Source organism: Amblyomma mixtum, chromosome 2 (assembly GCF_055824585.1).
Source record: "Amblyomma mixtum isolate Tamu chromosome 2, ASM5582458v1, whole genome shotgun sequence".
Lineage (NCBI taxonomy): Eukaryota > Metazoa > Arthropoda > Arachnida > Ixodida > Ixodidae > Amblyomma > Amblyomma mixtum.
This window is the reverse complement of record NC_143013.1, coordinates 307,015,924-307,042,801: the sequence shown is the minus strand read 5'-3', so window position 1 is coordinate 307,042,801 and position 26,878 is coordinate 307,015,924. Positions and strand designations below refer to the sequence as shown.

General features: G+C 47.0%; 2 protein-coding genes across 4 annotated transcripts; one reads left to right on the top strand and one right to left on the bottom strand.

Moving 5' to 3' along the window:
- Positions 1–1,514: 1,514 nt before the first annotated feature.
- LOC149364846 (chymotrypsinogen B-like) lies at positions 1,515–21,918 on the bottom strand. Of its 3 annotated transcripts, none has more exons than XM_089574776.1 (9): positions 21,894–21,918; positions 19,298–19,464; positions 12,570–12,810; positions 11,786–11,905; positions 10,627–10,852; positions 9,818–9,917; positions 5,736–5,892; positions 3,576–3,727; positions 1,515–1,751 (listed from the first exon to the last, which is right to left on the bottom strand). In XM_089574776.1, the coding sequence occupies exons 2-9, from the start codon at positions 19,364–19,366 to the stop codon at positions 1,569–1,571; spliced, it is 1,248 nt and encodes a 415-aa protein (XP_089430902.1). In that variant the 5' UTR covers positions 19,367–19,464; positions 21,894–21,918; the 3' UTR covers positions 1,515–1,568. The 3 variants fall into 3 exon arrangements, with proteins under 3 accessions (XP_089430902.1, XP_089430901.1, XP_089430900.1); XM_089574775.1 differs by lacking the exon at positions 21,894–21,918 and adding an exon at positions 20,923–21,389; XM_089574774.1 differs by lacking the exon at positions 21,894–21,918 and adding an exon at positions 20,974–21,389.
- LOC149364847 (uncharacterized) lies at positions 14,219–18,836 on the top strand. Its single transcript, XM_089567520.1, has 2 exons — positions 14,219–15,259; positions 18,764–18,836. The coding sequence occupies exons 1-2, from the start codon at positions 14,220–14,222 to the stop codon at positions 18,834–18,836; spliced, it is 1,113 nt and encodes a 370-aa protein (XP_089423646.1). The 5' UTR covers position 14,219.
- Positions 21,919–26,878: the final 4,960 nt, after the last annotated feature.

Below are 26,878 nucleotides of genomic sequence, written 5' to 3'. Positions count from 1 at the left end.
TCGTCCTATCATTGGCGTTCAGATATGACATTTCTTTTTCACTAAGGCGAACAGAGGGGTTGCTGACACACTTATCTGCGCATTTTGATATCGCCAGAGCTTCTGCTATCAACCTCGTGGTGGTGTCCCGACATTTGCGAAGAATAACAGTTCTTTCAAGGGCAGGGGTGCAGCCCTCGCACTGGCTACAGTGTAAGGCGAGTTCCCCTGAGTCCGGGTCCCTTAGGTTCCTTTTGTGCTCTTGTAGCCTTGTGTTCAGGCATCTCCCTGCTTGGCCTATATAGACGTTGCCGCACGACAGGGGAATTGAATATATCACATCTTTTTCGCAATCGACGAGACGAGGACGGTGCCTCGTCACGCAGTCGGGCTCACGTTCGGTGTCAGAATTTACTCCTTTGCTCAACTGATGCAGTTTCTTCGGGGACGAGGAGAAAATATCAACCCCCGCTCTGTTTCCTATCCTTTTCAGTTTGTATGATACCGCATGTAGGTATGGTATCACAGCTGCCTTTGTTCGACGTTCATTTGTGGTGGGCCCATTTCGCGATTGTTTCAGTATGCCCTCTGCAACAGCAATTAGGAGATGCGCTGGATATCCGGTTTGCTCAAGACGACGCACTTGGCTTCGAAAGGCTTCTTCTTTACGGTGCCCACATGTCTTCTCAATAGCGCTTACAAAGCACGACTTCACAATGGCCCTCTTCACAATCTTTGAGTGCGCTGAGGCATACGGGAGGTCTGGTTTGTTACCCCTCGGCTCACAGGCCCAGCAAACGTGTTCAGAGCCAAAGTGCAGTCCTAAATCTAAGAACCTAATGTGGCCGTTGGCTGGCCACTCATGGGTCACCTCCAACGGTCGAAGACACTCTGAAAACATTGTCAAAACTTCGGGCACTCGCGTATTCGCACAACCGTTTTCGTCATTCAAGATTACGAGAAAATAGTCTACAAACCTAAACACTTCGTCTATTCCAAACTCAGCGCATCGGTCCCGTATCTTGCGGTCCCGAACAGCAAGGCATATATCGATTAGTACGGGCGCGACACAAGAACCAATGCAAATCCCGTTTCTTTGAGAGACAATGTGGTCTTCGAACTGTGCAAAGGTGGAATTCATGTAAGTGTCCAGCAGCTCCAAGAAGCTGCTGACGGCCACGCCTGAAGCATTTTGAAATCTAACGGCACCATGGGCCTCGATACAATCTCTGACATCGCTTAACAGGTCGTCATGCGGGAGGGAATAGTACAATTCTTTTATGTCCACAGATATGGCAGTAAAACTACTGCCATTTCTGCTTGTAATACGGGCAAGTGAGAAACATGACAAAACTATTAAAGCCTGCAATGGTTTTGTTATAGCCTGCTGCTTGATGTTGGACAAGCAAAAAAGACATCTGGCTTTGAGAGCCCTCAACTTGCTCACCCAAAACGATGACTTACGCAATCGTATAAATGCAATATTGGCATAAATTGCGACAAAACATGGTAAAAGCAAAACAACAGAGAGGAGAGGAGCTTTTTTGTTATGTATTTTCCTTCCATCCAGCCAGCCGACGCGCCTCTCTTCAGACAGCGCGCATGGAGTGTTTGATCCAGGGCAAGTGCGCGCTGACCCTGTTCCAGAAGGAGTCGCTGCCGACACCGCAAAGGGTGTAGAGGCCGGTGGTCTTGAGGATGGAGTTGGCGACTCCTTGCACGCTCCATGCGGTGCCGTCCTCCGAGCAAAACAATGGGCCACCGCTGTCCCCCTGCGGAAGAAAGTTGTCAGCGCTCTGACAATTTAATCGCAACTTCGTGCTCAACACCGGCACTAAGGCGCATTATAACCTTCGCGGCTGCTGCGCCGTGAAACTAGAAGGCAAGACAGGCGTTCTAAAACTGTGCACCTCGAAACACTAGTCCTGGATTCCATGCTTGTTTACGTGGTCGGAAGATGATCAGGCTAATGTACAGGGTGATTTTTTTTTAACGTTTACAGATTTTTTATTTCAGAAACTCTGAGAGACACGTCTTTGAAGTCTGTTCAGCTAGATTGTGCAAAAAAGGCGGACGTTATGTACATCATACTGATCAATAATTATACGGCTAATGATTATAAATTAACTAATGACCTTTTTCTTTTTTGATTTTAGCGGATAAGATTATATCGCGGTATTGATGGTCGTCAACGTGGAAGGTGCACCCTGTTTTTAAAATTTCTTCATCGGCAATGTGGCTTTGACAGTGTGATAATGCTGATTTTTTACCTTCTATATTTCGAACCACATTGCCAATGAAGAAAGTTTAAAAACGAGGCTTACCTTCGATGTTGACAGCCATCAATTTCGAAATATAACCTCGCCCCTAAAAACAATATTGGAAAAGTTTATAAGATATTTCAGTTAAGTTTAATTAATAATCCACATGAGATAAATAATTCCCGCCTTGCTGTACAATTCAGCTCTACAAACCGCACCAATGAATTTCTCACAGTTTCTAAGATATAAATCTCTAAATGTTAACAAAATCACTGCATATGCTTTCTCTCATTATTCGTGCTTTAATTTTTTCTGCCATTGTGTAATCGTAACCTTTCAGTTCGTCCGTCAGTTGCGTTTGCTTTTGTTCTATTGCTTTGCCTGAAGCGTTTGCAGGAAATGTGTTCGTTATGTAAGCAGCGTATACGGCTATCAATGTATACACGTCGTTGCGCGACCTCCAGTGGCACACACTTTCCAGGAGACTGACTTTGCTGACTTATGTGGCCTCAGTAGTCATGAATTCCTTATTTAAAGTAAAATATCTTCGCCCGTTAAGCTCATCGCACCCACGATGCTTGCGATTGTGAAAATTGGCTGTCACTCAGTGGCCGCTCACTACAGAATTGCCAGCATCCCCTGTGACAGCGATATAATAAGCTGCACCTTCCAGTGAAAGCAATGTGTGCGTTTCCTGTGCTTGGCTCCGCGCGTGTCAGCTAGCGTTGTTTACTTCTGACATGTGGCGATGATGAGCATTTTCATAGTCTGACTTTTCTGCCTGTTTTACATGGGACTTACCAAATATAATGAAACATTGGTCATTAAAAATTATAACTGGTGGTTAAGAAGAACTTCTTGTTGGGCGAGTTGGTGCATACTGTTGTAGGTACGAATTGCGCACATTTGCGCTCTTTCAGTCTCCCTCGTGTTTTCCTGTGTGTGTCTTTTGTGCGCAGTTCGTACCTATAACTGGTGCTACAGCGTACGGCAGATTTGCGTCCCCGTTCAGGTTAACTGGATCCTGCGTAATTTTATTACGCGCTATGTAGGAAGCTTGTGAGCGAAAAGTTCGAAAAGAGATATACTTGCCAAGAATAATTCATAACATTTCCCTTCCATTCACAAAGCTGGTTTATGTGCTGGGAACTTCACAACTGAACTGAATAAAATCAGACAAAATTTTTGAAATTTTGTCTACCTGTGTGTGCACGCACATTGACGAAGGTCCAATGTTTTATATGATTTTATTTATTTTTAGCTTATTTTATTTTTCATTTGATTACGACGACGTGTGAGTGGATAATCGCGATATCCCCCTCATATTACACTTACGTGGCAAACGCCATGTTCCCCTCGTTGATCGCCAGCGCAGAAAGTGTCGCTTTCTACGAGGTCCTTGAATGACAGGCTGACAGCTTTCCTGCATTCCTCGAAATTCAACTCGATCATCTCGGCTTGCTTCAGATTTTCGAAGCTTCCGCTTCCTGCACAGATGAGAGCAGAGGCGGGCGCCACTGCAGTCTGCAAAGCATCCGAACACCGTTCACTCTACGCGCGGTTTACTGAGCCCGCCTTTGTGATGGAACACCATAATTTCGTAACCTCAGCCTTAATGATTCATCGCTTTTGATTGCTTTGGCACCCCTTATAAGCGCTCAAACGGCAAACGAGAAAGGGGAGATGAGAGCACCTACCCCCCCCCCCCCCCCCCCACCACCCCCCTCTTACGTAAGTGGGTACCGCAACTGTTGCAGGAACGGGTACACTGGAGGAGAATTCAAGTGGACTTTGTGATGCAAAGGGTGCAGTTTGTCTGGAGATGACGATGGTGATAGCCGCACTCTTGTACACATTCGTGTGGACTCGTCGTGACTTTTTGTAGTTTCCATCGCTTCCCATCGCTCGGAGAACACTAGAAAAATATTATCAATTTGACCACGCTTATCAATGGTTGCAGCACGATGATGATTTGTTTCTAACGGCTGAGTCACTCTGGAGAACCCTTTTCTGAAACCATGTTGATTCTCAATGCGCAGACTATTACGCTGAACCAATGTTAGAATATGTTTCATAATAATGTGCTCAAATTGCAGGAAGTCGAAGTGAGGGAAATGGGACGACAGTTAGATGGCACTGTAACATCTCTCACTCTTAAAATAGGGATGGCCTAGGCACCTTCGCATTCTCTATGCACTTTACCGCGTTCCATAGATTTTCTATATATATGTATTAAATACTTGGACGCCCACTCCGCACATCTTCTGAAAGAAAAAAAAACGGTTTGTATTTTATCGGGCCCACTACATTTTTCTGGCATACGTTTATATAACAGTGATGGAATACCCGCTTCAGTATTATGAAATCACCAAGCTCATGGCTGCTACTTGGCGCCTGATGGCGGATTTTAGTCATATCGTCGTTGTCTGCGGTAAAGCCTGAGCGGAAATAATTATTAAATTTATTCATCACTCTTATAGCAACACTTGGGGCAAGCTGACGCTTTTACGCGATCATGGATTTAAATATTGCCAGAATTTAAGCACCACTGTTCTGACGAAATTCTGCAAATTAATATATAAATTTCCTTGCTTGGCTTTCTTAATTGTTATTTTCAGAGTGCTACAGAGTTATCTAATGACAGCGTAACTAGACAAAGGAAGACTCTCTTAAAATTTTCTTAGGCATGAGATTTCGAGCTAGAGGTAGATAATTTCTTGCGAAGTCTATGTCCTCGCCTTGCGTATTGCTTTATATTTTGTGGGCAAATAAACCCTCATCCAATGCTCAAAAGCAATCGCAAATGTTGCCCATAAGTCACCTAGAGAAATTAAAGGATAAAAAAAGCTACTATTAGACTTTGAGTAAGATCCGTCCAAAAAATCAAGTATTCGCACATCACCGCCTTAACCTCAGGCATGTATCAGCAGTTTTTTTTTAAACGCATGTCGCTGGTGACACACGGATGCAATATATAGTGCCTTTTTGGTGGGCACTATAGGCACTATTGGTCGGCACGTCAGCTTCTTCGTAGGAAAGTTATTGTCAGTGGGCATTCTATGGCTTACAAATGTCAAGGCAAGTAAAATGCTACTACTGAGGGTAACACGTTTGGATGAATGATCCGTAGGAACCGGTACTTGATATCTTTGTTATTTCCTCTTTCAAAAGGCCTATACATCAGGCGAGATCTTCGCCTTCGAAATGTTCAAAAAGTAACCCAGTGACTAAGCCTCTTTCAAACTGTTTGATAACTCAGAGCTGTAGATATCATCTACAGGTGCTGTCAGTGGAGGTAAACTTCACGGCATTGAATTACAGTGTGGAATATGTTCCCGGTAGGGAATCGCATTACTTGCTAATGACTAACTCATCAAGGCTGACCTCTTCCTTGATTGGGAACGAGATCCGCGCTGCACCATGGTACGCCTAAAGATCCGCTACAGCGCCGACTATCGATTGAAGCACCTCCACTCCCGGCATGCATCCACTCACCTCTGGTCTGTCCCCAGCCAGTCGCGAAGCACTGGCCGTGTTTAATCAAGTCGTCGCCTTTTCGAGGGAGGCAGATGGGTCGAACTTTGTCCGTGATGTTGACCGGCATGTCGAGCTTTATCAGGGCAAGGTCGTAGTTCTTATTGTGAGAGAACCGCTGGAAATCAGGAATAGTAGAGAACGATAAGCGATGCGTTCTAGCTGGATTCTATGTTTTTAAAGTGAAGCCATTTCTTTCGATGCTTGTGAATCGCGCGATTAGAGTTTCAAATACACAGCTGAATATTGCTCAGCTCATAACACAACATTCTGCAAAAGGTCAAGTAACCGAAAATGCCTTTGTGTCCTTCGTCCATGCGGAAAGCAGCTGCAGCGACCCGCACGACCAGCGCCGGCCATGCGCATGCAGCTTGCGAGGCAACTACCTAAACCGCAGAAGCAGCCACAGCGCGCTCCGCATTCTCCGCTGAAGTGGCAAAACTGAAAACAACCAGGACAAACACACGATAGTTTGTTTGGCCTGTTTGGATAGTTTGTTTGGGTGCCGGGACATACCGACATTACGGGAAATCAGGAGGCGGATAGGATAGCTCAAAGGTACGCAACAAACCGAGCATCCAACAGTCCCGACCCCGCTGAGGAACCCGAGCCGGTAGCCCAAAGCTATACAGAGATTCTAAACTACTACAGAGGGATGAGACGAAAATGCCCGCCCCCACACAAACAACTAAATAGAGAAGACGCCGTAGCATGGCGACAGTTACAAACGGGACCATTCTCGTGTCTAAACATGCTAAGTAACGAATCTACCCCACGCAGTAGAAGAGCGAGTGCCTGTAGTGTGGAGACAAACCAACCCTATACCCTACCACATAGGCTTGCCAGAAAATAGACGAGCTAGCCGTAATAGAAAACCCGATTGCGGAACAGTGGGAGAGGGTGCTATCCAGCGGCATCCTGAAAGTCCAGCAAGGACTAGTAAGGCGTGCACGCAAGGAAGCTACCCTCAGCGGAGCCCTGGACTAGGGGAACCGACCCTGAAGAGAAGATGGAAGACTCTGTAGCGCCCGGCGACGCTATAAAGCGCAGGCGCTGAGATCGGCGTTCCCGCGACAAAAGAAAATAGAGAACGACAGCGCGTGCTCGGAGCGCACGCCCGGCACGCGCAGTCCGGAACTAGAAGCCTGCCGCGCTGGTCGTCTCTCCCTGGTGCTCCGCTGCGACCCCGCAAAACCTTCAACAGTGGTGACTTGGCGAACCGTGCCTTCTATCGCAGCGGCGTTCCAGCATGGCGTACTGGCAGCACCCAAGTTTCGACCCGCCGCTCCCGGCGTTCCGGCCTGCAGGCGTCGGCGGGTGGTTCGCCCAACTGGAGGCTGCGATGTACCTGAACGGCATCACCATCCAGCCGTTCAAACACGAAGTCCTTTGTGACATCCTCCCGGCCGACCTCCTGCGTCGGCTCACCTACTCTGCTTTCGGCGGCCGGCCATACGATGAGCTGCGTACGGCCGTCTTGGCGTACTTCGGCGCCTACTACGTTCCGCCGCCGCTCTACGACGCAGCGGACCCGTTTTCGCCGCCGCCAGCCTCTGGCCCTGCACCGGCCTCGCTCGCGCCCACGCAGCCTTCATCAGAACCCGGCCCGCCTCATCAGCCCCTCGCCGCATCGCCGCCCCTCCCGTCCAGCGTCTCCAGCCCGGCTGTCTCTCTCGACGCCACACCAGGTGGGATCCGCACGAGCTCCGCCTCGCGTCCTTCTCCCACTACTATCGTACCCGCGTCTCTGGCTCTGCCTCTTTGCGCTTCAGTGGCGTTGTCGCCAGAGCCTCCTGCAGCCAAGGACGCGTCTCTGCGGCAGCAGCCGTGCCGAGGCTTCCGGCATCTCCATCTACCTCGTCACTACCGCCAACAGCTCTGCAGGCCTCTGCTGTGAGGTTGAAGCCGCCACCGCAGCATATGCCACATACCAGCCCCACTACCCTGGCGACCACACCGCCTGCCCCAGAGGCCCCACCCCAAACCCTCAGTACGGTCAACCGCTTCTCGGATTCTGACCCTGGCAGCTCGACACCGCCGCTGCAAGCGTCTGCTTTGGTGCCTGACTTGAGCCACCTTCGGCACCGAATGGTCGAGCTACCCACACCGAGTAGTGCAGCAACTGTCCAACCACCAGCTGTGCCTGTTGCTGTCAGCCAGCCATCTGATGTCGCAGTCTCAGCTGCACGGCCTGTCACTGCAACAACCTTTTTGCAGCCACCTACAGCCGACCATGCTCACACGCGCATCATCCCTGGCCAACCGCTCCAGACTGTCGATCCCGCTTCACCCAAGCACCTGACAATGAGCTCCGCAACTTCCTCCACCATCGTCACGGCTCTCACCGTTGTGTCAACAGTCACACCTGTGCCAAATACTGTTACAGCTGCTGCTGTCGCAGCACAGCTGCATTCAGTCCATGGAGCTGTTTCGCCCGCTCCTGTGCTTGTGATCGTGTACTCGGCGCGTCAGATTCCCATCGGCATCCGCTGCAACGTTCCGACACTGATGACACTTGTGCCAGCGGGCAGCACTACAGTCGGTGCCGGCCCAATCATGGCCTCCCCTGCCCCGATGTCCATTGTCAGCTGGACACCCTGCATCATTCGCCCATTGCGCAGCAGCCAGGCTCGTCCACCTGAGCCGGCGCACTCCACCCGACTGCTCTTCCCGGCCTCTGACCTGAACTTACCGGACCTTGTAGCGACCCCGTGGGGACACTGTTACTCTAGCTGCCTGCTTGCCTGCCGTGGCTACTCCATCTCTGCCCCGTCGGCACGTACATGCCGACGTTCCGTCTAGGCGGGGGGCCCTGTAGCGCCCGGCGACGCTATAAAGCGCAGGCGCTGAGATCGGCGTTCCCGCGACAAAAGAAAATAAAGAACGACAGCGCGTGCTCGGAGCGCACGCCCGGCACGCGCAGTCCGGAACTAGAAGCCTGCCACGCTGGTCGTTTCTGTCTGGTGCTCCGCTGCGACCCCGCAAATCCTCAACAACTCCATCGGAAGCCGCAAAAAAAAAATACTGTAAAATAAAGAAAAGAAACGTTTTCCGCCACCACCACCGGCCATGCGCCGAAGCAGAGCAGCTTGAGCCAGCACGCGCCACACCCAACGCTGGGGACCTCGCTTCGGCCGCATGGTGCCGCCACAGCTCCGTCGACCGTCCTGTCGACGCAACCGCAATAAATGCGGTAGAGGTGGCGCTATCGCCCGAGACCCTCGTGCTGACTGTGCTCGACGCTGCTCACGCTGGTCTCCACATACCAAAAGCGACGAAGGTATCCGAACGCGCTCTCGCTGGCTATGAAAAGCTAAGTGGCTGATGGCAAAGACTAAAACTTAAGCGTGGCTTCCACCATCTATGAACTGACCTGAAATGGGCTAAGCCTGTTCAACATTGCATTTCAGCCTTACATCTGCTCTCGAAGACGAGATAGACTGTGAATTTTTTTTGGCCACGCACGCTCCACCATGTAAGTTTAGCTTGAGCGTGACACTGAAATTACTCGTTCAGGACAAAGGTTATGTTTTGCTTATCTATCACGCCGCATTCATAATTTATCCAAGCACTTTGTGCACAGAGTGACCTCGGTATTAAGAAGTTGGTAACTTTTTCTCAAACTGCGTTTAATTTTGAAGGCGATACTTTTGAGAAAGGTAGGTAAATTGAGAGGCTTATTATCACTCGCATGTAAAAAAAGCGAACAGTCACTGAAATCAAGGAAAGCATAGGGGAATGTTATCTTTCTTTTTTACAATTTGTGATCTTGATCATTAGAAAATTAATTGTGTAATTGATCGGATGGAACCGGCGGCGTGTGGTTATTTTTTCTTCTACTTTGTAATCAGTTATATTTTAACCATAAAATACTGACACCAGTAATATTCCATTGATCAACGCCACAAATATTAACAAAAAAAAGATTAAAACACTCCCCTATGCTTTTCGTTGCTTCGGTGAATATCCGCATCCTTTATATGTATGACATGAACTGTGCAGGAAACAGGCAGAAACGAAATAGTTGTTGCCTTCCTACTTACCTCGTGTGTTACAAGTGCTTCAGCTCGACGTGTGACGACGTCACTGACGTTTAGGAGGCTGTGCACTCCAAAACTCACGACAATGTCTTTCGGGCTGCGGCTGCAACAGAAATGTTTGGGCAACATTTGAGTGCACGTCTGCTCATTTAGAGTTCTGTAATGGAAAAGACAGCAACGACCAATGCCAGTTGTCGCTGAAGATGGCCTCCCCTTTAAGCAATCGGGGCATTCAGGCTGAAAGGTGGAGAGTTTTCACTTTTGCAGCATAACTGCCTGCGAAACTTGCTACAATTTTCGACCGTAAGAAACTAACCAAAATACCAATTTGCAAAACAGTATCCTCAATGTTATTGCTCAGACTATTTACTTTCTCAGCTGCATCCCGGATGGGTGCCAGGGCTAGAAACTGTTGGAACAACTTATCCGAGGAACCCCATCATTTTGCTGAGGGTAGCTCAACTTAGTAATTCAGTTAGTTTTAATATGAAACAGAAAGTTTCAACATGTGAAGGAATTCTATTGTTACTCATGCAGTGCAGTTGAAAATATCTTGCGCATATTATCCGTTCAAGGAAAAATGCTATGAGGGAAGCAAAAAGTGCTTTTTCATTCAGACTTGTTGAGTAATCATTGATTTGATCCGCGTAATGCGTTTCCGTTCATGTTGCCGCTGCCTGTATAGCGACAGTTTTCCAGTATTATCTTGTTTCTATCAATAACATCCTCGCCTCTTTCTCACTCAATCCTGTCGTCTCGTTGATGCACACTCCCTCAAGTCCTGTACCACAATGCACAAAGCCTCTACTCACTTCCTCAAGCAGTGGGCGGCGGTGAGTACCCACTGGGGAGCAATGATCGATCCTCCGCAGAAGTGTCCCATCACCTCGTATTCGGCGGAGCTGATGCTGACCTGCCAGGGCCACGAGTATGGGGCCGCCTCCTGGCCTCCGACCAACCGGTCTTCCGGCTCCGTCACGGGATGGTGCACCGGTGTGCCACACGGCACCTTCGCGATATTCTTCAGCGCCCTGGAGACTGCACATGAGGGCCTGTGTCAACGCCGCCGCTGCCCGTGCTCTAAATAGCAACTACGGCCTTCTAAGGTGCGTACGCCATATGTTAAAGGCGTCTTATGCACGATACCATTAAAAGTGCGTCCTTATAATGCATATCCAACAGTTCGGACAGAAGCATTTTTGAACTAGAAAAATTTATGAACAGAAATGTTTCATATATTGCAAACGTTCACAATGATATTAATCAATATATCCGCAGATCTGCCGTCGGCAGGCTTCCATTTTTTTTTGCTATGAACGTTTTTGCTGTCGTCAAAAGCGTTGATCATTGGTTTTCTATGGCAGTCTTAACTGCTCAATACGAGCGATAGAAACACTGCAAAAGAAAGATTTTGCTACCCGTCAGAAGAATTTATCATTATCTTCAAAATTTTCATATCAGTGACTTTCAATTTTCCAGTATTCAAAATTTTAGTCCAAGAATGTTGAACATGGAATCTGGATTGACCGGATAGGGCTATAAGGTATAACGGCTTTTCCTGTTCATTCACTGTATTAAAATGAAACATCGACTTCCTTCGGTCTATGCTTTGAAGGCCAGTCATCCAATCAGCCAAAGATTAACAGGCGAAGATTGCGAGTGTAAACCATGCCGGCACTATGAATTCAGGTCTCACAAGTACCAAGCCTTGCCTAGTGAGCTCTGTCTAATTAGGTTATTTAAGTTTGCGCAAATTATTCATTTTTAAGCCCAGAATACATCGCGACAGAGGGGTCAGGAGTAAAAGAAGGGCTTAAACAAATTAAGTAGAAAACCGACTGAAGTTCTACAAAATTATTGCGCCGTACAAAAATAAGCCTATTCCAAACGGACAACGCTTCTGTGCTGTGTAATTGGTTCGTAAAATATGACGAAGTTTGGCCAACCATAAAATTTCTCGTCAGTGCTTACCACCATCAGCGCAAAGCATTTCGTCCGATCCGTCCGCGCAGTTGATGACGCCGTCGCACATTTGACGGATGGGAATGCACTGTCGGTTCTTGCACGGGAACTCGTTCCTGGCGCACAACTCTGCACGTCACATTACAGTAATGAGCACATCAACCCCGGCACCAATAGTACGGCGCTTGCACGAAGGACAAACCCCACGACCTCACTGCTTGACAAAACTCCGGCAGAAGGGAGAATAGAGATCAAAATATCCGCGGTTTCTTTGACAGAGATCTCTAACAGATGCAGTCTGCGTCGCTACCTTTAGTTTCTGCAGTACGTTTTTGTTTTTAGCTGACTATATATTTCTTACTCAGTTCAGCACGTGCTCATCAGCAGTCGGCCTGTCACTTCAGGCGTGTCGCCAAGCAGAACAGTGACCGGCGGTGCCTCTCAAGTGAGGCTTAATTTGCGCCGCTGCTGCCACTGCTGCCTCGCAGCCATTGCCCTGCGTTAGTACCGTGTTGTAGCGGTCAGTCCGGTGGTGTTTAGCATTCGGTTTGCCTTTGATTCTGTACAGGTTAATGAAAGTCCGGCGTTTCAGCGACGATGGCTTCAGCATCACAAAGCCCATCGAGTGTATATGCCTAAACCTGGAATTTTTAAGTGTGCGGGGAACCCGATCGAATCGAAGACCGCAAGCGGAAAAAGACGACATGGGTTGGAATCCAAACCGAATCGACTTGTGCCGACGCGGCGTGAGTTCTGCCACGAACACCACATCACCGCTGCTGGAGGAACTGACCGTTGTCGGTGGAGGCTTGGAAGCGGATCCTGAACCCTCTCCCCGTCAGCATGGAGTCGCTCCAGAAGACGATCTTGGCGCTTTTGCCGCCGCGGGAGACCCACGGTCGTGGCCGGTGCGAGCCGCACACTGTGAACACCCGTACGCTGGTCCCCACCACAGTCTCCTGCACCTGCAGACTGTCTCCGGCGCAGTAGTAGATTGCGTCCAGGTCCATGTATTCGAAGTACAGCTTTATGTACTGGAAAATGGAATGGGAACAAGAGTCTGCGTGCGTGAAAACAACTGGTGCCAGATTTATCGACACTGTCGGGAATGCAGCCGCGAAGCGCTGTCTTCCGTGTTTAGTTGCGCTAGCTTGTTTACTGAGATATAAAAGGAGTTTTCTTGCTCAAGAATTGAGAATTGGTTTGGTTTATTTGAGTTTAACGTCCGAAAGCGACTCGGGCTATGAGAGACGCTGTAGTGAAGGTCTCCGGAAATTTCGACCACCTGGGGTTCTTTAATGTGCACTGACATCGCACAGTACACGGGCCTCTAGAATTTCGCCCTCATCGAAATTCGGCCGCCGCAGCCGGGATCGAACCTTCGTCTTTCGGGCCAGCAGCGGAGCGCCGTAACCACTGAGCCACCGCGGCGGGACAAGAAGTGAGAAGCCATCCCTCCTACTATAATTGAATGAATATCGTTGAATTAAATCATTTAATATGTTTCAGTAATCACATAAATTTTTCACTGATAATAGATGCGAAAAGTCATTCCTCTTGTCATAACTCACTGCTTGCCATTGAATAACACATTATATATTTTTTTAATTTTGCGGCGATAAAATCGGTCTCTGTGTTCTTGTCGTAGTCGCGTTTTAATCGAATAAATGCTTTAAAATCACTTGGAAAACAGATTTCCTAAGGAAAAACAACTGTCAGGAACCAAAGAAAGAAGAGTATAAACACCAAATTTTGTTTGCGTATTTTCTTCTGTGCAATGGTGCTTAAGACATTGCTATACGTGGATCACCATGTGGTATTAGCCTACGACCCATAAATAATTTATTTTTTTTTCTTCCATCATTTTTGGTTTCAATACCTGAGGGCTGACTAAGTCGTCAAAGGTCACTATAGGTCATGCTAGGCACGAATAAACCTGCAATAGTATCGATGTTTCTTCCCCCTTTGTAATTATCGCTCTTGAGGGAGGCTGGCTTTAGCCTTGTAGTGAAATAAAATGGCGTATGAGCTATTATGTCCCAGTTTTTTTACGCTTCACGTGACCTACACGGTCCTTCGACGTCATAGCTATCGCTTGGCTGTTCAAAGCCAAACCAAAACAGGGGTGAGAGAAAGTTCGATTGCCAGTTATTCTGCGGTCGTAGGCAAATGCCGCGCGGTTATCCATGTATAGTAATGTCTTACGCATCATTTTCAATGAGACATCGAGGAACCAACTGTTGTGTCGGTATCTGGGGCGCGACACGTGCGTGTACCGCTGTGTGATAAGATATATCTGTCTGTTCTGCGCATGTGCCGGGCTGCTGAGTATATGTATATATGCGTGTCATGTGCTGTACTCGGGGGGAGTTTTCTTTCGAGCTGCCAGTATGCAGCACTGTGAATAAAGCCGTGTCGTCAAGCCTGCGCCTGCTTACTGGGAATGCAACAAATTGGCGACGAGGATGGGATCCAACCCGAACTGAGAATGGCATTCGCAGTCGGCAAGCTACCGGAGTTTGATCCTGACAGCGGCAACTTGGACGTCTTCATCGAGCGCTTCGAGTTGTACTTCACAGGGAATGGAGTGGCCGAGGAGAAGAAACTGCATCTGTTCCTCAGCGCCATAGGAGAAAAAGCGTATGTGACGCTCCGAAGCCTGCTTCTTCCAAAGACGCCCAGCAACTCAACTTACAAGGAAGTCGTGTCGGCTCTGCAGAAGCACTACACTCCGAAGCGGTCTGTGGTGAGCGAAAGATATGATTTTAATCGAAGGAAGCAAGGACCTCAAGAATGTGTCGCGGAATTTGTGGTGAAGCTCAAGCAAGCGGCAGCCTCATGCGACTTCGGCAGCTTCCTGGAACAAGCCCTTCGGGACCGCCTGATTGCTGGTCTACACTCGGAGGCGATACGTTGCCGGCTGTTGGCCATGACCGACACCGAGCTCACCTGGGACCGTGTTTGCAGCGTCGCTACGGCCATGGAAATGGCAGCGAGAGACACAGTGGCAATGATGTCGGAAACCAGTGGGGAGCACGCGTCAAGCGGCAGTGATGTCCTCTGGCAGAGCAAGTCGTCGACGGCGTACAGCTGTCACGCCTCCGACCAACCAAAAAGAAAGGATACGACTCAAAGGACTAAATCGAATTGTCATCGATGCGGTGGGCGGCACGCACCTGTAAGTTGTCCGTTCTTGAACAGTGTTTGTTTCAAATGTCAAAAGAAAGGCCATGTTGCTAAAATGTGCAAAACTAGAGTTGTGCATCAACTAGAGCAGGAATCGTCGGACAGTGAACTTCTGACCCTTTGCCACACCGACAACCGTGCGGCCAGTCCTGCCATTGTAGTCAGTGTGCAGTTAAATGGGGAAAACGTACCCATGGAGTTGGACACAGGAGCAGCGGTTTCCGTAATGTCGGAGGCAGAGTGCGCGAAGCACTTTCCAAACACCGGGCTCAGGCCAGCAGACGTCGAACTGGTTACGTACAATGGCACGCCTATTGATATCAAGGGGATAATTGATGTTGTAGTGAAGTACTACGATCATAGTGTTGGTTCAACAGCGCAAACACACACAGACCAAGAAGGAGACAAGACACACACAGCGCTGAACTTACAACTGATTTTTTATTAGGAAGAAGCATGTCATAATATACACACACGACAACACACATGAAAACAGCGCACATGCGCAATGTCAACAATCTCATATTACTAAAAAAGGTAAAAACCACTTTAAAAGCACGTGTGTATCCACAAAAGCACTAACCACTGTGTAGCATTATCATTATCAAACCTAGCTAAGCATTGTTTCACATGCAAATGCACGCCGTTTTTTGGTGATACTGACGTGTTGTTTCGTCATTCTGACCAGCGCACTAGAGAAATTGCTGAAGCCTTTCACATTAACAGGAAAGATAAAGGGTGCGTGAGTGCGCCATCTCTAACATTATCTGTAAGGGAAATGAAAATGCTACACAGTGGTTAGTGCTTTTGTGGATACACACGTGCTTTTAAAGTGGTTTTTACCTTTTTTAGTAATATGAGATTGTTGACATTGCGCATGTGCGCTGTTTTCATGTGTGTTGTCGTGTGTGTATATTATGACATGCTTCTTCCTAATAAAAAATCAGTTGTAAGTTCAGCGCTGTGTGTGTCTTGTCTCCTTCTTGGTCTGTGTGTGTTTGCGCTGTTGAACCAACACTATGAATCGACACCAACTAGCCCAATCTGCAGTTCTACTACGATCAGTGTTTTCACTTGCCTCTAGTAATTGTTAAAGAGATGAAAGGCGCCAGAATGCCTACGTTGTTTGGCAGGAACTGGCTGAGTAAAATCAAAATTCGGTGGAATGAAGTGATGCATGTGCAGCCACTGACGAAAGAAATGCCCTTGATGACCTTGACCGAGAAATACCGCGAAGTGTTCGAGCCTGGCTACGGTTCGATAAAAGGGTTCAAGACGAGCATTGTAGTTAAGGAAAATGCGTCCCCTGTATTTGGTAAGGCGCGATCAGTGCCGTATGCGCTGCGAGAACGGGTTGAGCAGGAATTGGCTAATTTGGAAAAAGCTGGAGTCATATATAAGGTGCGCCACAGTGCTTGGGCGACACCACTGGTGATTGTTCCAAAGGAAAATGGTGAGGAGCTTCGGCTGTGCGGTGATTACCGAGTCACGGTAAATCCTGCAATTGAGGTTGACCAGTACCCGCTCCCTCTACCAGAGGACATTTTTACAATGTTACAAGGCGGGTCCGTTTTTTCAGTTTTAGATTTGTCGAAGGCGTACTTGCAGCTGGAATTAGACGAGCGAGCGCAAGAACTGCTCACCGTCAATACACACCTCGGCCTTTACCGGTTCCGACGCTTGCCATACGGCGTAGCCTGCGCGCCAGGAGTGTTTCAAGCCGTTATGGACACAGTCCTACACGGGCTGACTGGCACAGCCTGCTACTTAGATGACATTGTCATCGCGGGAAAAGATCAAAAGCAGTGTCATGACCGATTGGAGCAGGTGCTCATACGCCTAAGAGAACATGGCATAAGGGTCAACACTGCGAAATGTAAGCTGTTCCAGCAACGAATACGATATCTGGGCCATGAAATCGACAGAGATGGATTACATCCCACAGCTGATAAAGTAGCAGCCATAAAGAACGCACCAAAACCTGGAAACGTGACCCAGCTAAAGGCTTTTTTGGGCTTGATCAATTTTTATTCAAAATTTTTGCCTAATCTGGCTACAGTTCTCGAACCCCTGCATAACTTGTTGCGCAAAGAAACTGCATGGCACTGGTCGCGTCAATGTGATACTGCCTTTAAGACTTCTAAAGAGATGCTGACTAGCGAGCATGTTCTGGAGTTGTACGATGTCAAAAAAGAAATACAACTAACATGTGACGCATCCGAATATGGTCTTGGTGCTGTACTGTCGCACGTCGTGGACGGGAAAGATAAACCAATTGCATTTGCATCCCGGTCACTGTCACCTGCAGAGCGCAAATATGGCCAAATTGAAAAAGAAGCTTTGAGCATTGTTTTTGGTGTGAAACGGTTTCATAACTACCTTTATGGTAGAACATTTAAGGTGTTGACAGACCACCAACCACTAACCGTACTCTTCGACCCGAAAAGAAAAAGCAGTGCTGTGGCAACTGCTAGGGTGCACCGTTGGTTTGTGTTCCTCGCAAACTACAGCTATAAGATAGCGCACAAGCCCGGTACGGAAATTGCCCAAGCCGATGCCTTATCTAGACTTCCTTTGCCAGAAACGTCAGAGCACACTGAAAACATTTTTTATTTTTCTACACTTGACGAGCTTCCTTTGACGGCAAAAGACATTGAACGCGAAACAACGCGCAATACGCTGCTAACTGCGGTTCGCGACATGATATGGCATGGTTGGCCAAAATCTGTTTCTCAGGAACTGCAGCCTTTCTGGGCTCGACGTTTCGAACTTTCTATTGAAGCGGGCTGCATTATTTGGACAGAGTAATCATTCCGGAGTGTTTGCGCAGTGTTGTACTAAACTTGCTGCACGAGCAGCACCTTGGAATCACGAAGATGAAAATGGTCGTAAGGTCAATGGTGTGGTGGCCAGGTATCGACGAAGCATTAGAACGAACGGTGCGAACTTGCCACATTTGTCAAAGTGTTCAACCTGCAGCACAATCAGCGCCTTTGGCTCCCTGGAAAGTGTGCGAGCACCCTTGGGAAAGGGTTCATCTCGATTTTGCGGAGAAGGAAGGAAAAATGTTCCTTTTAGCAGTTGATGCCTATAGCAAGTGGTTGGAAGTGAAGGTGTGTACAACGACGACGGCAGCTAAAACCGTTGAAGTTGTAAGATCCATGTTTGCGGCTCATGGTCTACCTGCTGAAGTTGTAACTGATAATGGGCCGCAATTCCGTGCCGCTGAGTTTGAAAACTTCCTGAAAGCAAATGGAGTAAAGCACACTTGCACCCCTCCGTACCACCCACAGTCGAATGGGTCGGCGGAACGGGCTGTACAGACTACCAAGACAGCACTGTTCAAGCAGTTGCTGGAGGACAGAGAAAAGGGAACTACAAGAACCTTGCAGCACAGAATATACAACTTCCTATTTTGTTATCGAACAACGCCGCACACCTTCACCGGAAGGACACCGGCTGAATTGTTTTTAAGAAGACAGTTACGAACCAGATTTTCCTTGTTGAGACCAAAACTGTCCAGTGCAATGACAGAGAAAAGCGAAAGGGTGAAACAGGCTGCAGATAAGCGAAGAGCGAAGCCGCGATTCTTTGCGACTGGTGACCGGGTGCTAGTGCGCTCTGTGCGTGGTGATTCGGTGAACTGGCGTCCTGGCAAAATTGTGCGTGTAAAGTCTCCCACTACGTATTTGGTTGTCATTGGAAACAAAGTGCGTTTTGTGCATGCTGATCATTTGCGACATTCCGTTCTTGATGATGAAAAAACAACTGCAAATGAAATATGCCTGCCACACGCATCAGAGGTCGCCTCTCCTCCGATGCCTTCAGCGCAGCCTCAGGTGGCACCCAGTCCACTGGGCCGGTTGCCATCTGAAAATGAACCCATTTCATTAAGAAGGAGCAATCGGGAAAGGCGACCTCCTGAGCGTTGGGGCTATGACCGTTTTTGACCTAGTAGGGGAGGAGGTGTTGTGTCGGTATCTGGGGCGCGACACGTGCGTGTACCGCTGTGTGATAAGATATATCTGTCTGTTCTGCGCATGTGCCGGGCTGCTGAGTATATGTATATATGCGTGTCATGTGCTGTACTCGGGGGGAGTTTTCTTTCGAGCTGCCAGTATGCAGCACTGTGAATAAAGCCGTGTCGTCAAGCCTGCGCCTGCTTACTGGGAATGCAACACCAACGAATCGGTGTCCGTACCCTATTAGCTGTAAAAAGTTTCCTTCTGCGTATGTAAAGTCATAATTCCCAAGTTAAATTCAATCGGAAACGGGCTTAAAATAACTGCCTTAACTTGCTCAATAAAATAAGCATCTTCTATGAAACAGCCATACCCTGTTTGGTTTCGCAGGAAAGAACTCAACGCTGCCGTAAAAATTGTTGGGGTAACTCGTCCCGTTCATGAATCCAGGACTGACCACGTAGCCCTCAGTGACATCTTTGATGGCTAAGTTGATCCTGTTTTTCAACGTGAACACATTGTGTTGCTGCGCCGAGAGGCCTGCAAAAAAAAAAAAAGCATGCCTTCTCCAGAAGAAGGGCCGACCCAAAGACGCAGACAATTTAACGGCAACAATGAATTTGATCGCAATAATAAGTCAGTTATGCGTGGTATGAATGCGCGTAGCTGAACGTACATGACAAACGCTTAACCTTGCGTTGTTCAAAAATGGAAAAAAAATAAAAAAAAGAAAGTCGATATGAAGCGCTTAGTAATAACATAGTTCATGAAAAAGGGTTTACCGTGCAATTTTTGGGCAAAGACGTAATTATGACTTATGACGTAATTATGGTATGATGTGAATAGTCTCAGTAAATAAAACGAACTGCTTGGTGCTGCAATGTTACAATAGCACACTAGAATACTATAGTGATTAAAGTCTAATCGAATTTACTGAGCTGCCATTATGCAATACGTCTTTCTATATTAATCAATCAATTCCTCGCCATATCTGCACCTGCACCTGCGTACGCTGAGCGCCAAGTATCCAAATGAGGTGCGAAAATGCAGGGAATTTATTAATGCATATCTCAAGACCTATAGCATATTGGTAGTTCAGTAAATTCTGTTAGTCTGACATCAATACAGACCAGTTTTGCGATGTCAGCAATCACTGCGGAGTCATTAATTTTCAAAGTTGTGAAGATTAAAAACAATCGCCCGGTATAGTCTCCTTTTTAGGGATATTGGTAGGTTGCTCTTTACACCTGAGAACACTTGCCAAACTCTCTACACAAGGTTATTTTTTTCTTTTGCCTATTTCATTCCTATTGCGCGCATCTGCTGTCGTTTCTTGCCTAATACAGACGCGTTTCCTTGCATTTTTCAATACCTGGCCACCTATCGTAAACTCTTGTTCTCCTTCCTGACTGCTGAACATTGCTTTGATTCGTGTCGTATTAAATATTTAGTATCACTGTTCGGCTTTGAGTGTTCAAATGTTCACGCCTTTGAGTGTTCCCCCCCAAACCCACCTCTAAGTGACTTAGCAAGGATTAGGAAATTTGATTTTTCTGAGGTATTCTTCATTAACTTTTTTCCACCAGGTCTACCCTACGCAACTGCGAGTGGCATCTACTGTTTGACAAGTTTAAACTTCGTCAGTAGAAGTAGCGAGAAAATTGATAGGATGGCGAATCTGCCCCGGAACTTCATGACTAGTGAGCTGGTTTTTTCGGTGCCCTAAAATACTGCGACGCATCTTATATATTAACGCTGAGGTACAGTCTTTGTCAAAAGTAACCAGGCTGCATGGTTTGCTTCTAGCTCGTACAGTGGAGCCCTTACAGCTTTCCTGAAGCTTAAATAGCGGTTAAAGGTAAGGAATGGGGGTCTTCTTACCTTCCAACACCTTTTGATCTTTAGGAAAGCCACAAGGGCTCCACTATACAAGCAAACCATGCAGCCTGGCTACTTTTGACAAAGACGGTACGTATTCAGCGTTTACGATTTGCATACCTTCAACACTTTGCGCTGTCGGAGGACTCGGCAAGAAGTTCTTGCACTCACCAATGATTTAATGGGCGAGAACTATGAGGAGTTTCATCATTCCGCAACCGACGAGGCCAGAAGCGTGCACCAACTGTCCTCGCAATTAGCTTCCAATTTGATCGCTGGTCGTAAAAGACAGGTCAAGAGCTATTGACGCAAGATGGCGCAGATAATGCAAGTATTTCTTGTTATCACTGCAACTAAAGCCTAAATGGTAGAAATAAGATAGCGAACCAGATATCGGCAAAAGGCAAATAACGATAAGCTTCTGCAAACGGATAATGCGATTGGTATGCCCTAGTTTGGGGACAGGGTGGGGTAATGCCCGGAGCCCACGGATTCAACCAGCTCTAAGATACTCGGATAGCGTGCTGGCAGTGGTGCGGCTGTCTCTTCTATGCTTGGCGTCTTCAGCTGTCCGCATGAGCGGCATAGCCGCCATTCCTGAGCCAACTAACGGCGCTTAGACGTGGTTGTCACTTGGCACTCCAGAAAGATAAACACCAATGCATGCACAATGCAGTCTCTGCTGCACTGAGCATAATAAATAAACGATTACTCGCATTTCACCGCATACGACAAGAACGATCGCCACCCTGTGATTGGTTTTTACAATTCAAGGCGTGTCGCTCAATTGTCTAGCGAGCAACGGTCTTTTGTTCTAATTTCTGAGAAACGAACTGCGCAGTTCGCAAACGCATTCGTTACTTGATTGGGTAAAGTAACATTTATTGTTCTCAATCAGATTCCAGTATCAGTACTTAGACAGGCAGATAAGAAGAGCATTGTTCGTCCCGACAAGCTTAGAGGGTCAGCTGAGCACGCAGTCGCTTCAGGTCCTCTTTGGCTCGTTGGTAGAATCGCCGCTTCGAAACTCCGCAGAGTTTGCTCCAGTTGATTCTTTAACCTGATAAAAAGTCCGCCTTATGGTTACTGACCTTATCTGGAGGCTGTACGCTGCTCGCCGGCTCACGCATTTCCAAAGTTGTCACAGTGAAGAATCAGCGCTGCTTCTGGTCTGCACGGAGGTACGTTAAATAAATGATAGGCCATGGTGACATGTTATACTCGCGGAGTCTGAAGGCGAGAAATTTTTTATTGTGGAATCACACAGGACCTGGAGCGGGTTTGAGACATTTAGGGCGTTCGCCCCTACTACCAAGCGATTAATTTTTGCAAAGAAAAATCACGCCGGGCTATGTTTTATAGCGAAAAAGTCAAGTAAATACGCGGTTAAAATTGTACTTCTCCTAAACCTGCGAGTCCGTACGGTTGCATGCATTCGGAAGCAGACTCAGGGGTTTCTGCTGCCCAGCAGAATCACAGAGGGCGCTTTTTAGCGCCCCGTTAGCAGCGCAGGAGTTTTATTGCCCGATCAAGTTCAACTTTCTCGGCAAAAATTCTGAAATTTGGAAAATTGTAAGATACTATTATGGAGATATTAAAGGTAATGGTCCATTCTGTTGATAGGTAGTAAAATTTTCCTTGGGTGATCTGCGGATATATTGATTTCTAGTGTGAATTGTTACTTTATATGAAAAAAAATGCGTTCATAAATGGTTTCCCACTCAACAATGTTTTTGTCCAGAATTGGTGGGTATAGCACAAAGCTTCACGCAGGTCCACATTGTGTGCGAATGTATCATAAAGTCGGGATAGAGGTATACGGTCAGCCCTTGAGGTCAGCATGCAGAAAATTCAGGGGGCGCTTTGGCTCTCTAAAGTGCTGCAAGGCGAAAGCGTTTCCTGGCCACTGTTTGTTTTTATTTACTTTCTTATTTTTCATATTTTGTTTATTTTTTTGCTCCTTTTCTGAACTTTATTATTTTTTATTCTATTTTAACACCTTATTTTCATTTTGTTTTTATTTTTGTTTATTTTATTATTTTCTATTTGTATTTTTATTTTCTTGACTTTACTTTTATTTTATTTATGAAGCTCATGCATTCACTACATGCGCCTTTATTCATGCTGGAACCTTGAGCCTTTTAAGCAATGACGCCGAAAGGCGGACGAATTGCCGACGCGTCTGTCGACACGGCTGCCGACGCGTCTGCTAACGACAGTATGAGGCATTAAAGGCTTTCGCCTTAAAAACGGTATCAAGCACAGAGTTATAGCATACCGTTACCGTGTTTACGTTATCGTTTACCGTGTTACCGGACGCCGGACTTTCCGTTTAGCGCTGCATGCGTACGCTAGAAGACGTTTTAGCATACTGTTGCTCCCGTAACAAGTTACCGCAAGGCGAAAACGAATGGTGATGATGGCAAATTCCCCAGCATTAATTACAAACAAAAGCGTGACATTTTCTGTCGACAACTGCTGCTTACAACGATGAGACATTAAAGGCTTCCGCCTTAAAAATATGCATGCATTGCAAGCATTTATTTGCAATGAGATGCTACATGCTCTTTAATCATCTTTTTCTCTGCTTATAAAGACGTGCACACTACTTTTCTGCTAACGGCTGGTTCAGCGGCTTTAAAGTAGCCTGACCAGTAGACAAGTTTACTACACAGAACGCACTAAGCTTGCGTACGGTGCGCTTACTGCATTGCGAATGCTGTAAAAAACGGAGCTACTACACTTTCTGTTTGCCGCGCGCAGCGTCACTTCTTTGGATGTTTGAATGCATGATTTGGATCAAATTGGATGTAAATATAGTGGTGCCATCTGGTGACAGTAAGTCAAAGCGTTGAACTTGGGCTGGAGAAACTTTTCTTTTTCTGAAATTGGTGGTGATATGACAGGAATTACCAGAATGTTTTGTTTTCAAGGAAGAAAACTATGAAAATAGAGTAAAATATTACAGCTGGCACAAAAACTACAGCGTTGTCATTGCTACTTTGGCTACATACGCGGATAGTTAGGCTTAACTGCTCGAAAATCGCTGCATTATCTCAACAACATGGGTTAGTTGTCACTTAGACTTCGGCGTATGAGTGAGAGCATGCGAATTAAGCGCGAATGCTTTCATTTAGAGCGAGAAAAAGCGCCGAAGAATGCGGCGGCGATGCTGTATTTGGTACGAATCGGTCGCGCAGGGCGCCGCCATGTTTGTTTACGAGCGAACGCTAACTCTCTCCGCAACGCTAAAAGAGATTCCGTGAAGTGTTAGCGGCCCGGTAATGGGCGCGCATGCGCAGATGTCGCTAGCCGAGCCCGGTAAACGGTGACGTAAACACTGTAACGATATGCTATAAGTCTCTAATATTGCCGGTCGTCTGAAGAGTTTCCAGCAACAAGTATGACGAGACATGGCCGCTCAGAACAGCTTTTTCTTATTCCACCTGGCTACGGAGTGACACATGTGGCATGCCTGGACGCATCGGTTAATAGGCACTAAGCGAGATTGGGTGACCGTGGTGTGAAATTGTCCGTAATTGTCCCCGTTTTTTTGTTTGTTTTTTTACAAACACAACCTGGACCAAGGGACCCAAGCAACCACAGATATCCGTCGGACGTACGAGCTAGATCCGAACGTCCTTTGCCGAGATCGGACGTCCATCGGACGTACGAACACAATCCGATTTCGGATATCCGTATTCGTACATCCGCCGGACGTACGGACAGTGTCCACTTTTGTATATCCGCATGAGAGACGAGGTGTACGTCCGAAGGATGTACGGCCGAGTATTTTCCCAGGCCATGAGTATGGACGTTTTTTATTTCACAGAATATTCGCGTCTTTCGTGTATGTATACTGTTTTATTTGCATCAGTTGGAGGGTTTGACGCGAAGATGTTTGTAAATTGGTGCGATTCCACTCCTACCTGCAGTGCAAGAGCCTCCAACGAGCTAAATTTATCTAAGAGGAGAAGCAGGTGTTGCAGAATTTTGCAAGAACTCAATGCCTAGTTTCATAATTATAAAACTTCTCCAAATTAGTGGAGTTCTGCGACATGTCCTCTGTTTTGCTAGCTAAACTTGTCATTAAAACCATTCGTAAGAATCAAAACTCCCGTTCATTCTGCTATCACCATCATCATAGATGTCACTTCGTGGTCAGTCCAATCCAATCCATCAGTACGGCTCCGTAGCGCTGTTGTTTTGCCGCGTATTGTTGTCGCGCAGAGCTTTATAGCTCTGTTATTATAATGTGTGGCTTTGTTCGGTCTGTGGACGAAAGTAGTATGTAACTTAAGCAATTCGAAAGATACGGAAAGCGCCTGAAGCTCTTCTGGAACACCGGAATCCCGTACTGCGTCGACCTTGGTGTAAAGAAGGCTTAGTGCACATGTGATTGCCTACGAAGGTATGTATCCAGTACACTTCTTGGAACTTTGCTTCTAGGACAATGCAGCATGCTCATATAACATTCGTTCACAGGACAATGGGAGCAGTAAGCGCGAGTAGCTGGCTTCCCCAAGTGTGTGTGCTGTTCTCACACTTTCGGGAGCCTACATCACACAGCTGCGGGAGCCCTCAACTAATTCCCACTCCTATTCAAAGTTGCGGGACGGAGTATTTTCGCATCTTGTTAAGGCATCGCTAGGTTCACTCTGCCTATATAAAGAGTGACAACGCGCGAAAGGCAGACCATAGGAAGCACGTGTAGTTCGCAGTGGTTCGCAACGGAAGCTTTGCGGCTTTATGCACAGTCGCGTACAGTGCTGCGCAGGTTAGTGCCCTAAGGCCCATGAGAATAAAGAACAGATACATTGTCAAATATGGTGTGGAAAAGTGAGAGCTGTTATTGCCTTGTACTTATTGAGGTGTTTGTTAAAGTGCATTGTCTGTTATACTTGCAGCATTAAACACTTCTATTAATTGGTTATAATGTTTTTACTTGGGCTGCTGCATTGTGCCATTTGTTTCACGTGACTAATGTTTGCCGCGTTCATTTTATTTCATAAATCCTGTGGGTGGGAAGATTACGGATGTGTGTCCAAGCTTGCCAAATCTGAAGAGTCACATTTAAGAAATTTTCCGAATATAACCCATTGCTCTGCTGATGTATCATCAACCACAATAAAATATGCGTGCTATGCATCAAATTGTTTTTGGTTTTATTGCATCGAGCGGAGTGAAAAAAGCACGCATGCACCATATATGCGAATATTCGAGAAAGATCCGCCAATGGACGTACTCAACTGGACGTCCGTCGGCGGGCGAACCGTATACCTTTGGCCACCTTTCGGACGGCCGATGGACGTCTACCGGCTGTTTGCGGATGTTCAGCGGACGTACTGAACATCCGAAACAGACCTCTGTCGGCCGTCCGAAGGATATCGGTGGTTGCTTGGGGAAAGTTTAGCAAAACGTCGAGTTAGGCCAGTTGGTATAGGGTTCATTGTAAAACAGCGCAAAAGACGAGGGACCAGGGAAAGAAAGACACAGAACAGCGCTTGTCCTGTGTCTCTCTTTCCCTGGTCCCTCGTCTTTTGCGTTGTTTTAGGAAAGTTTAGCCTCTGCTAAACTTCCTAAAGGAAAGGAAAGTTTAGCCTCTGCTCTATTTCTGCATCTCCTCAAATGAGAAGATTCGACCTTAAAAATTTTCGGGAATCGCGGTTGTGTCTCCTATAACGGGTATTAATTTGGGCTCTTTCTTCTGACTCCCATCGTTTAGCTTTGAGTGCTCTTAGAAGCAAGTTATCAGCGCCCAGTTAAGAATCCGCTGATTCTGACGGTGCGAAACATCGCATGGAACTTAAATTCCGCGAGAAAATTATCTCAGTTATGTTTTTGCAAAGAGTACAACTTCTGAATTCGACGTGCTTAAGGCCGTTGTATGCCTCGAGGCTCGGTGGTGTAGGCGATAAACATAGTCATAGAGAGGGGGGGGGGGGGGACTGGCCTAAACGATTAATGTTCCGGTTCAAGATCAGCGCATCGCAGAGTGGACGCGGGACGAGCGCTGACTATCGAATTAAGATCTTTTTTTAATAGCAACGAGAAATCTTGAGAACGTTAATGCCTG

Coding starts and splice junctions, on each gene's coding strand:
- LOC149364847 (XM_089567520.1), top strand. CDS start 14,220: ATGCAACAAATTGGCGACGAGGATGGGATCCAACCCGAACTGAGAATG. Junction 15,260..18,763: donor GCAGACGTCGAACTGGTTAC/GTACAATGGCAC, acceptor CACACGCATCAG/AGGTCGCCTCTCCTCCGATG.
- LOC149364846 (XM_089574776.1), bottom strand. CDS start 19,366: ATGAACGGGACGAGTTACCCCAACAATTTTTACGGCAGCGTTGAGTTC. Junction 10,853..11,785: donor AATGCTTTGCGCTGATGGTG/GTAAGCACTGAC, acceptor CCTCATGTGCAG/TCTCCAGGGCGCTGAAGAAT. Junction 9,918..10,626: donor GCCGCCCACTGCTTGAGGAA/GTGAGTAGAGGC, acceptor TTTCTGTTGCAG/CCGCAGCCCGAAAGACATTG.